Consider the following 12,644-nt stretch of genomic DNA (forward strand, 5'->3'; position numbering starts at 1 on the left):
GACAGGGTCTCCCTGTAGCCCCAGCTGTCCTGGAACTCACTATGTAGACCAGGCTGGCCTTGAACTTACAGAGATCCACCTGCCTCTGCCTCCCGAGTGCTGGGATTTAAGGCATGCACCACTACGCCCGGCTCAATGTATATTTTTAATGAATTTTTGTGCATTTCATATAATTCATCTTAATTGTATTTAGACCACCTCACTTATCTGCAATTCCATACCCTCCACCAGATTTTATGCATTCTGTCATATGTGTTAAGGCCTATTGAGTTCAGTTTGTGTCACCAGATGTCCTTCAGTGTGAGTTTATCCACTGAAGCCTGGTCAGCCTATCTAGTGTCACTCCCTTAAAGAAGACTGACTTTTTCCCACCCAGTAGTGATCAGCTGCCAATAGTTCCTCAGCTAAGATTGGGGCCACTTGCCCATTTTCCCAGTTCTATGCTGGGTTTTTGTCTGGTTTGAGTTTGCATGGATCTTGTGCATGCTGTCACCATTGCTGTAAGTTCATGTGAGCAAGTTCAGAGAGGCCTGGAAGACTCTGTTTCCTTGTTGCCATTCACCACCCCTGGCTCTTAAAGCCTTTCCTCCCCCTCTTCTGCAATGGTTCCTGAGTTGTGGGTGAGGTTTAATATCAGAGTCCTATCCCGGGACAGAATCTGTAGTCTCTTATTCTGTACACTTTGATCAGTATGGCCTTCTGTGTGTATCATACTCTCTTGCATGAGGAACCTTCACTGGTGAGAGTTGAGAGATGCATTAGTATTCTCTCTGCCCCCTGTTCTACTAGGTTCCCCTCTGTGAGCCTTAGGTGTAGAGGTTCTATAGTAGATGTAGCACGTGCATTTTAATGAATGGCTTAAATGAGTTATTATTAATCATGAATCAACTGGAAAGCCAATAGAATTATTGAATATTAGAGCTGGAAGTGGGGCTATGGTCCAGTTTTATCAATTTCCCTTTTATAATAGTTTTCCAGAACTGGTGTAACAAAGTGTCAGAAACTGTGCATCTTGACAAAAACAGACATTTATTGTCTCATGATTCTGGAGGCTAGAAGTCTGAAAATAAGGTATCTACAGGCCATGCTTACAACAAATACTTTAAGGAGGAATCCTTTCCAGCCTCTTTTTCTGTGGTTGCCAATCCTCAGTTCTCCTTGGCGTGTGGCTGCTTCTCTTTTGTTTGCTTCTGATGTCTCATTGCTTTCATTATGCGTTTGTTTTCCCATGGCATCTTCCTCTTTTTTAAGAAGACTCCAGTAAAATTTTATTAGGAATCACTTTAATAATACATTAATTTGAATATACCTATAAAAACATCGTTTCCAACCAACATCACTCAAGGGGAAAATCACAATTCAACTCACAGCAAAACAAGGAAAAACAGAGGACCACAAGGAGATTAGGTTACTTGTCCAGTGTTAAGTAGTTTAATTGCTATTAATTACTAGTCATATTTCTTAGCTCAGAGCGTTTTCTCAAATATTATAAGGTATATCCAGCTACAAATAACGTCAGAATGGAGAGGCTTGCAAAATATGAATTTCACAAAAAGAAAATCCTCTGCTCATCCACCAGGGGGAGCCAGGAACAGTGGGTCTCCCGGGCCAACAAGGAGCGCCTGGAGAAGATGGAGCTGCAGGAAAGAAGGTAACCTTATGTTTTTGTACTATTGGTGTCAAAACTGTGGAAGTTGGTGTGATGGCGCACACCTTTAATCCCAGCATTCGGGAGGCAGAGGGAGATGGAACTCAGTGAATTCTGAGCCAGCCTGGTCTACATAGTGAATTCCAGGCCATCCAGGGCTACAGGAAGACCCTTATTCGACCCCCCACCCCTCAACAAAACAACAATAACGTCTTGGCCTTGCAGGAACTCAAATTAAACCAGTACAAACTTAGTATCTTTAAAAACATTCTTTCCATTTACTCAGATAGAGCATCACACCGTCTTCCATCCTCTGTGGTGTCTCTCAGCCTCTGCGTCCTCTTTGGCATCTTGGAGCAGCATTTTCCAGTAACCTAGTTCCTTCAGGATTTCTAGAAAGCACATTAATTTAAACTTAAACAAAAACACCTTTCTTTCCTCCAAAAAGGAGGAAAGTGGATTGAGGAAGTAAGGCTATTGTAAAGATTTCCTGAATTATTTTGGGTTGACATTTGAAATACTAATTTTTCAATAAAAGTACTAAAAACCAGCAGATGGAGAGGCTGGAGGTCTTTCTTGTTAAAAAAAAAAAAAAAAAAGTCTACTAAATGTGAGTGAAGAGCCAGAGGAAAGTGAGCTTAGTGCTTTGGAAGTTAGCTGGAAATTGGAGTTTTTGTGATGGTTTAGCTGCTCTAGTTAAACTAGAGTTTAATATTAATTTATTCATTGATAAGCTTCCAAATTAACTTTGAGGTTCGAATGAATTGTCTATTCTGTTTTGGGGTTAGTCTACTGAAGCTGAATCCACTGAGGAGATGACAAGAGGAGATGACGAGGTGGGTTCTGCATTTTGTATAAAAGAGGGGCAGCTGTGACATCTGTGTCCTTTCCTACAGGGAGAAGCAGGGCTTCCAGGAACACGAGGCCCAGAAGGACCACCTGGGAAAGGACAACCCGGCCCTAAGGTATGCAAATGACGGCTTTGTGGGAAGCAGCTGTCTGTGGTCTGGTTCCAGTGTAAAGAGCCAACTTAGAAATTTGATTGTTATTCTTGCTTTGTCAAACATATTTACATCTGGCTTAAAATTATGGATACTATTTTGAGAGCTTTTGGAAGACAGCAGGTATATATTGTTCTTCTTTATCCTCCTAACATCTGTCATAAGACCCAGCATAGAGAAGAATTCAACATGTTTTCTCAATGAGTGATCAGATTGACATTTAAAGAAAACATAGGAAGGAAAAGAATCCTGAAGACAAATGGTTAGAATTTGAAAGTCCATAAAGTTTGTTCAAGTATTTATAGGCTCTCATACAATAATAAGCTGTATCATCTCATTAAATGGCAGTTTAGGGGAGCTGGGTATATAGCTTAGTGAGAGTATATGCTTAGTATGTGCAAGGACTTGGATTAAACTCCCAGCACCAAAAACAAATAAAATGGCAATTTAACTTTACTCTCTAGAAATCATGATTGAATAAGATGTGTCAAGATAAGAATATATAAGCTCACCAGTTGGATGAGGTCTGTATCGGCTTAACCTATAGCCTTTATGGTGCCAGACTTCCTGTAACTTTAATGCACAGTCACCAGTAATACCTCATAATTAGCATTCTATTTGTAATTCTATTAAAATACTAATAGATAGCCTAAGCAATCTGCCTTGTGAAAATATTAACTAAAGCTGGGCATGGTGGTACATGCCTTTAGTCCCAGCACTTGGGAGGCAGAATCAGGCAAATCTCTGTGAGTTCAAGGCCAGCCTGGTCTACATAGTGAGTTCCAGGCCAGCTAGGGCTGCAGGGAGACCCTGTCTCAAGAAAGACCTGAAAAAAAAAAAAGAAAAGAAAAAATATGAACTAAAATAAAAAATCCTTAATCTTAAAAGTGAGAAGTTGAAATTTAAATATATTTGCAGAAATCCAGATATTTGAATTCATCGTTTTTTTTCTTTAAACAGGAAGACAAGGATACTTGAAAAAAAATTTTTTTTGATGAATTTATTTTTATTTTATGTGTTTGAGTATTTTGCCTGGAGGTATGTGAGTACATGTGTTCAGTGCCTGAAGATGTCAGAAGAGGGCATCGGATCCCCTGGACCTGGAGTTATAGATGGTTGCTAGCTGCCATGTGGATACAGGGAACCAAACACAGGTCTTCTGCAAGAGCAGCCAGTGCTCTTAACCGCTGAGCCATCTCTCCAGTGCCAGGAATTTTTTTTTTAATATTGTACAAAATAAACATTTAGAGGAGAAGAGTGGCAGGGGCCTGTGATACATCCTGGGCATCCATGGACAATAGTGGCACTTCATGGCATTGGCTATGTATCTATTGTCCTCTGGGGTGATTTAGGTCAGTAAGTAGAATATGGTGGTGAATAGAAGCAATTTGAGAGCTGAGGCTATGTTACATCTCTCCTGACAGTAATCATGATATAATTAATGCTGTTTAGACACTTCACTGTTTTACAACTTGTGCCACTGTTCTTTATTAGTCTGCACTGTGTGGAGTTAATTACATGGTTGTAGATTCCATGGGAGGCCCTCTCCTCTTCTTTGTAGAGCAACCTTTTGTTGATGAGTTAGTATGTGTGTGATCCATTGGTTTCCAAGGTATGGCCCCTGGACAAGCTGCATCAACATCACTAGGAATGTTTCACATGCAAATTATTGGGCCCTATTGCAGACCTACTAAACCAGAAACTCTCTGGGCAAGGGATCTAGAAAACTGTGCTCAACCAAGCCCTCCAGGTGATTCTCATGATCAAGTGCAAAAAAAACCAAGCTCAGCCAAGTATATGAGGACTGTTTCAATGATCCCCAGATGCAAATCCCAAGGAGACAGTCCTTTGTTGTGCTGGGTCTACACCAGCATATAGTGCCCAGCAGCTGAGCCCAGCTTAAAGAGAATCCTATGAGGCTTCAGTGGAGAAGCAGAATCCTTTATAGGTGGAGGGAACACTGCTGAGTATAGCCTTGCTAGGGTACAGCAGAGGTAGTTTCTGGCTCTGCTCCAGGTTACTGCTTAAGCATCTTCTTTTTTATTCATTTATTTATTTTTATTTTTTATGTGTAAGAGTGTTTTGTCTGCATTGTAAGTGCACCATATGCATGCAATACCGTGGAGGCCAGAAGAGGGCATCAGATTCCTTGAAACTGGAGTTACTGATCATTGTTAGCTGCTATGTGGGTGCTGAGAACTAAACCTCAGTCCTCTACAAGAGCAGCCAGTGCTCTTAACTGCATCTCTGTAGTCCCTAAAGTACTTTCTTACCAACAAAATTATTGGTCTCCCTTTGGAGTACAAACTAGATTCCCCATTGAGGAAGAATTGGGGTTGTAATTTGAAAAATGTCTCTTTTACTGTTTTTAAACTGAAATTGCATGGAAATGGAAAAACAAGATTAAAATCATCTCTTTTCTAAATACTGAATGTATCAGAACCATTTGTTAATAGACCGGGGTTACAAAAGTGAAAACTAAAGTTCTCAAAGACTCAGAACTTTGATTTTAAAGCTATCAAATCATTTGGAGTAAATGACAAAGACTGCAGTTTTCTGAAGAACTTGGAAAAACCCTAGGTAACGATGCTGTGTGAAGGCAAATCACTTTCAACCTGGGGTCTCTTGAGAGTCTGGCTCTGATGTGGGCATGTGTGGTTGGAGGAGGGTGTGTTGATGCAACGTCTACATTTTCATAATTATTCTGTCAGGGTGATGAAGGAAAGAAAGGGAGCAAAGGGAATCAAGGACAGAGGGGATTTCCAGGGCCTGAAGGGCCCAAGGTATGTTTCTTATATTCTCATTTATGCTTTGGGGAAATTGTAATTGTGTCTGGTTTTAATAGAATATTAGATTTCCACTTCCAATATGATTACTTGTTTCCTTCCCAACAAACACAAAACGAAAACTAACAAATGAAAAAGCCTATAGAAAACGTTCTTTTCCCATAGTATAAAAGCATGGATGAAGAGACCCAATAAAGTAATCATCTGTCTGTACTTCTGAGAGAGAAGCTGCATGTTAGTCTCCTCTAGTATTTTCCAGATGTTGAGAAGCAGGCATCAGGGCTGGGCCACAGGACACACCAGCTGTCCATCTCCTTTTTATCCTGAAAAACAGTAAGTTGAACATCGCCAGGCAGCCCCTGGATGCTGAAGAGTGGCTTCAGGAGGCATTTCTCATCCTGCTCTGCTTTGTCCCATCTGTGCCAGTCACCTCAAATATAGAAAGAGGACACCAACATGATCTAGTTCGCAGAGCAGTTGTGAAGACGCTGAGTTTAAGAAAGCACTTTGCATAGTCTCTGGCACCTACTAAGAGCTTGACACAAAGAATTATTCAGAGAGAAAAATCAATACTGTGAAATGGAAAATAAGGGTCTGTAGTCCCCATAAATTGTCCATAACAGTGTGCTAAGGAGGAAGTGAAGGAGTATGAGGCAAGCAAGGAATGTGTCTGGACTTAGAACACTCATGTCAGCAAACAAGAATGGAAATCCTGAGAGTTTATGTCTCCAAGAAGATAGTAATTATAAGAAAAAAGGTAAGGAGTATGTTTAAAGACCAGATGGTGAGAAAGCAAGTTTAAAAACGGTACTGGCAAGATAAGAGCATCTACAAAACAGCACTGCGTGCAGAGCCGTGAGCCGCTGCATCCGTCAGTACCCAGCACTGTCACCAGGGAATTGTTACACATCCAGGTATCTTGGTCTTGTCCCCAGAGTCCCCAGAGGTTTGGATTTAGTAAGTTTGTGGGGAGAGATCCAGGGATCTGTCTCTCCATGTGCCCTCTGCTCGAGGTAGTTCAAGAAGCACATTATAAGAAACTGTTACTCCAAAAGAAATACATCTACTAGAATTAATAACGGGCACTACTTTGAATGCTGCAGTTGCTCTTATTCAAAGTGAAACTTTCTGTGCTTTGAAATCAAGCTTTTTTTTTTTTTATCTTTACCCTGCTGTATTTTTTTTATGTATTAAAAATTTTTTTTAAATTTTTTTTCATTACAGCTTTAACATATTCAGTAACACACTCCAGAGCAAGAGTACATCTCTTTCATGAGTTGTCATATTTTAAAGCACAATCACATGTTAATCAAAGATCTTGTATTCAAGAGAACTCCATGACACTTCTCATATTTTAAAAGTAATTGGACTTGTTAAAATGTAGAACAAATTAAATATAGAATAAGTTTTGTCTTACTCCTGGTTTCAATGAAAAATTTATTCATTTATTTATGAGTGTGTGTCTCTGTGTGTGTGTGTGTCTGTATGTATATTTGTATCTGTTTAAGTGTATTTGTGAGTATGTGTGTGTGCGTATGTGCATGTATGTAAGATGGCTGGCTCATGTTATGTGACGAGGTCACAGGACAACTTGCAGGAGTCTGTCTTTACCTTCTACCTTGTGGGTTCTGGAGATCAGACTCAGGCTGTCGGGCTGGCAGCAAGTCCCTTTACCCACTGAACCATCCCATTGATCCTTAATAAAGAATTATAATAGAAGAATGTTTTGTTACTCTGTCAGGGTGTCTGTTGCCAGATCTTGGCTGTGTCACCCACAGATTTGGATTTAAAGATTGGCACACACATACCGCATGAACTGGGTCCCAGCAGGCTATGTACTCAGCTAATGGGTTTTCCTGGAGAATCCCTGCAGCATAGGATGACCCAAAGCACAGCTCATGCTACTGATTTTTAAGTATACATAAGCCACAGAGGAGGAATTATCCACCAAGTTGGGATCCTAGAAGGCAGGTTGAGGCATAGTAGTTCCATCTCTATGTCTGGTCTCACAGTTTTTTAAAAACAGGCCAGATAGTTTAGATTTCTTGGCCGAGGCAAAATTGAAGATGTTGTGTAGGAACTTATATTATAGCTGCTTGAAAATGGAAAAACTATTCCCAAAGCTATTCAAAGCCTTGAAACCTAGCTGTGCACATTTACCAAACTCTAATTCCTGAATACATTGCAATTGAGAAACATTTGCCTAGATTCAGGTGAGATGCAGTAATTGCCTGTTGCTCCTTGAGTTTTTGAGTCTCAATATTAGATAAAATGGAGGGGGAGAGAGAGAGAGAGAGAGAGAGAGAGAGAGAGAGAGAGAGAAATGAGGTCGGTGTCGGTTGTTGTGAGTGTGTGTGTGTGTTAGTGTGAGATGACATGTAGGGAGTAAGAGAGAGAGAGAGAGAGAGAGAGAGAGAGAGAGAGAGAGAAATATTTCAATTTTCCTTTTAAATTTATTTTATGTGTATGAGCATTTTGCTTGCATGGATGTAATGCAGCATGTGCACACAGTGCCTAGGGAGGCCAGAAGAGGACACTGGATCCCTGAAACTGGAGTTACAGATGGCTATTAACTTCCATGTGCGTGCTGGGAACTAAATCTGGGTTCTCTGCAAGATCAGCAAGTGTTCTTAACTGCTGAGCCATTTCTCTAGCCCCTCCTATTTAATTTTTAAATAACAAAATTATAATCTGTCTCTAAAACAGAATGTGTACAATTGAGCACAGATATATCATGGGCCATTAAAATAAAGCAACAAAGATTTCTAAGTTAGACATACTGTAAAATGTATGCTGAACACAATTGCTCTAAATGAATATAAAATTTCTGTCTGGTTTTCCTGACATACAATATAAAATACATACAAGCACTGTGAATTACCTCATCTTTTTACCCAGGAAAAGATATATAGGAGGTAAAAATTTCCTAACATCCAGAATTAATTGCATACATTTATTTAAAGGCACTGAAAAAACATTCCAATTATTTTCACACTGGCCTTTGCTAGAGAGGTTCTAGTGTTCAGAAAGATAAAGATATTTGTATTCTTTTCTTACTGTAGTCACTATGCATGGTTTCTCTGCTTGAAATGTAATGGGCATTATCTTTTAAAGGGAGAACAGGGCATTATGGGCCCATTTGGAATGCCTGGAGCATCAATTCCTGGACCATCTGGGCCAAAGGTATACATTTTTGGGAATTTAAAAAATTTTACTTGCTCTTTGGCAGTTGAAGGGGAAAAGTGCTTGTTTTTTGATGCCAGTGATGATGGTTCTAGGGAGCTAGAATTTTAGTTTTGGAAGAGACCCAAGAAATGGTCTTGTTCAGCCCAGTATTTTACTGATAAGCAGACTAAAAGCCAGCAGCAGAATTATGAATAGAAGGCAGATCGCTCACTTTTGAGTCCAAGCTTGCCATGTGACCCTATAACTCCTAATCCCTAGACCCTAATGCAGGTAAGAATTTTGTTACAGTTGCTTTGGAGAAATATACTCAATTTTAAGAGGCTCTCCAGGCATTCTTAAGTCTAAATATTTGAGTCTAAATTGTCACATGTTATTTCAATGGGTTTTCCAAAACATCTATAGGAATCTTTACTGACAAGTTATATTAACTCAGGATTTCAAATTCTTCACAAATTTGTTAAAGGGTAGAGATGGGTAGATTAAGCTCTTTACGGACTGGCAATCTATTTTTTCTTTTTTACTATGTACCCCTTCAGTTCTTCTTATAACTGAGAGCCTGTGAATTTTATTTGAAATGTACAGGGAGATAGAGGAGGACCTGGGATGCCTGGATTTAAAGGAGAACCTGGACTTTCTATTCGAGGACCAAAGGTATGCTTTATTTATGCTCCCTTTCTGAATGTGAGAAGGTTGACTTAGGGCCGGGGATGTAACTCAGTGGCACAGCACTTGCCTAGTATGCACAAGGCCTCAGGTTTTATCCCAGGAGCTGTAAAAGAAAAGGAGGAGGAGGAGGAGGAGGAGGAGGAGGAGGAGGAGGAGGAGGAGGAGGAGGAGGAGGAGGAGGAGGAGGAGGAGGAGGAGGAGGAGGAGGAGGAGGAGGAGGAGGAGGAGGAGGAGGAGGAGGAGGAGGAGGAGGAGGAGGAGGAGGAGGAGGAGGAGGAGGAGGAGGAGGGAAGACTTGATACCTAAAGTGTTAGCTTTCTATCACTATCACAAAAAATATCAGTCAAATTTGTAAGTTTGTAAGTTTATTTTGACTTGGTTCAGAATTTTGAGCCTATAATCATTTGGTTCTTTTGCCTGGGTCTTGCAGCATCTCAGTACATCTGGTAGAGGGTTCCTTTTTACCTCATGGGAGTCAGTAAGCCAAAAAGAAATAATAGGAATAGGTCAAAAGAAAGGTAGGAATGAACCAAAGGAGAGAGAGGAATGGGCTGGAGCCCCCCCACCCCATCCTTTTTGAGGGAATATTCTTAGTGACCTAGCTTCCTCAAACTGAACCCCACCTCCTAAAGGTTCCACCATTTCCAGCAGCACCACAGACTAGGGATCAACGCTCAATACACAGGTCTTTGGGGAAACATTCAAGATCCAAACTAAAATATTTAAGTTGATTGTTCTACTTGTAAAGCCTCTATATTGATGAAATAAATATAAAAATAGAGCTATGTCCTTTGAAAAAGAGAGGAATCAGCAATTGGCTTATTTTTTCACATATATGGTTGTTTGCTGGCTAGTCCATTGGTTGAAATTGTTCTTTGAAGTTTAAAAACTGGCTTATATGCTCTTGTTAAATTGTCTCATTTAGAGAAAGGGTTCATGAACTAGTGACTTTCAAACTTAAAAATAACCTTGTGGTCCAGGTATGGTGGTGTACACCTTTAATCCCAGCACTCTGCAGGCAGAGGCAGATCTCTGTGAGATCAAGGCCAACCTGGTCTACATATCAAGTGCCAGGACAGCTGGGGCTACAACAGAGACCCTGTCTTAAAAAACAAAACAAAACAAAACAAAACAAAACCAACTAACCAACCACCGTCCCGCCCCACCATTAACCAAACAACAACTTTGCAATCATCATTGAAGTGAAATATAGCACAAAGCCTGTTCCTAAATGAATGTAGACTGGGGTGGTTCTTGTTGAAAGCCCACCATTCTTCTTTGTATGTCAGCAGTCCTCCCCACTACAGTGACAGCTGCTCTAGTTTGCCCAGGACTGAGAGTTCCTGGCACATAAAGCTTTCAGGGCTAAAACTCAGAAAATCTCAGGCAACCTGGGTCAGGTTGTTTACCCTGATCCTGGGACCCTGGCTATACAGTTGACTCTAGGAGAACGCCAAATTTCCGAATGTGAAAACTATGGGAGTGGCCTTGATCAATTACGCCTGTGTGGCAGTTTTCATGTTGTTTGATAACTCTGTGTTCTCAATCCACGGTTTATACTTGTTTTCTGTACTGCCCTTTCTCTTTACAATATGATCACGTGGGGCTACAGTTTATAAGCACCACCTAGTTTCTACTGATGATTCCTGAGCATTGCAGATGATGGTGTTTAAAGACACTTGCCTCTTGAGCCAATCATTTTTCTTCTTTTTCAGGCTCTAATGGTACTTTTAATTGCCATTCTTTTCCAATATATTACTTTCCACATTTTTTCAGGGTCGTATATTCCTTTGAATGTCTGATGGAAGTTTGTCACAGTAATTCAATTTTTTGTACTATTTCAAGGAACTCTCAGGCCTTCCCTAATGCCCATTTCAAAATACCACACTTCAATTTTTGTGCTAATTTCTATTGAATGAGAGAGGTCAAAGTGAATTGCTTCTATAGGGCATTTTCTTAAATCCAGTGAAGAAAGACCAAATGGCAAAATTCCATGAATAAAAATGTGAGCTGTCCTAAATAAACTGTGCCCTATTCTTCATCCATGATTCTTACTAGATTCATTATTACTTTTCTCATTGCTGTGGGCAAATATGTGACAGGAAGCAACTTGAGGAAGGGTTTATTTTGGCTCATGGCTCAGGAGACAGAGTCCATCATAGTGGGGATGGCATGGTGACTGGATTTACTCTTATCCAATCAGGAAACAGAGAAAGGAGAATACTAGAGTTCATATGGTTTTTCTTTTTTAACTTTCTTCCTTTTTATTAAATCCAGATCTGTGCCCATGGGATGGTGCCGACCCACATTCAGGGTGGGTCTTCCCTTTTTATTTAAACTCTTTGGAAACTCCCTCAAAGACATATGCAGAGGTGTGTTTCTTAGGTGATTCTAAACCCAGTCTTATTTGCAAAGAACAGTAATCATCACACCGGCTGTTAATACTAGAAGTAACACAGTAACTGAAATTCTTATAGGAGAGAAGACAAAGACTGCTAAGGAAAAAAATGTTTATAGATTGCATGTTTTAGCATCTCCCCTCCAGTGTGAGTACCAGAGGTTAATCTATAACAGCTGCTGGTAATTTATCATTGGCTTAGAGCATAGAGATAAAAACTGAAAAGTAAAATTTGATTATAACTTTCTTTTCTTAACCAGGGAGCAGTTATTGCTTATTTATTGACTTTTTCTCATTCATGAATGTTCAGAACTTCAACATTAACTGTCGTAGAATAGCTTAGAAAACTGCTTCTGCGAAATGACCAGTTTCTTGTAGTTGGGGATATGCCAAAATTCACTTCCTCTTGTTCTTGCTGTCTATCATACATACAACTTTAAGAAATCATTTTGAGTTTTCCTTGATGACAAATAGTATACTATGTTTTTATATGTGACCAAATATTTTCTAAAGTTAATCCTTCTTAAGATTAACCACATAAAACTAGTCTCAGATTTAACAAGGAAAGACAGCTGTTGCATTCATGGTTTTCAAAATAAATTGAACTTTCTTGGAGCTTAAAGGGTACCTTTATCTTTAAAGGCTAGCTTTTATCTTTCCTCAAACAATCATTCACTCACAGGAGTGGAGTTAGGAACAGTGGGGAACTGGATTTGGGGCAATATTTTGGGTCAGAATAATGACAAATTGTTCTCAAAATTTGCTTGTGTATAAAAAAAGCATTTGAGGGTAGCATTTACATTTCGATTCTTGGAAAACAAAAGTCTGCCTGTTACTAAAGTTTCCTCCTAATGGAAAAAAAAAACTGTATTTTAAACCATGAACAGCTCTTTACAAAAACAATTTGTACAGGTAAAGCCTATTAAGAGCATCATACAGTGAGGTGAAAAATTTTATGT

General features: G+C 39.7%; 1 protein-coding gene across 1 annotated transcript in view; it reads left to right on the forward strand.

The window, feature by feature from the left end:
* Positions 1-12,644, forward strand: part of Col28a1 (collagen type XXVIII alpha 1 chain) — a 196,699-nt gene that overhangs the window by 91,084 nt on the left and 92,971 nt on the right. The window contains exons 18-22 of the mRNA XM_008855208.2: positions 1,580-1,651; positions 2,545-2,613; positions 5,361-5,432; positions 8,550-8,618; positions 9,204-9,272. Of these exons, the coding sequence (XP_008853430.1) occupies positions 1,580-1,651; positions 2,545-2,613; positions 5,361-5,432; positions 8,550-8,618; positions 9,204-9,272 (351 nt within the window). The remainder of the gene's footprint in view (positions 1-1,579; positions 1,652-2,544; positions 2,614-5,360; positions 5,433-8,549; positions 8,619-9,203; positions 9,273-12,644) is intronic.

The sequence above is a fragment of the Nannospalax galili genome, unplaced genomic scaffold, assembly GCF_000622305.1.
Source record: "Nannospalax galili isolate Female #2095 unplaced genomic scaffold, S.galili_v1.0 scaffold187, whole genome shotgun sequence".
Taxonomy (NCBI): domain Eukaryota; kingdom Metazoa; phylum Chordata; class Mammalia; order Rodentia; family Spalacidae; genus Nannospalax; species Nannospalax galili.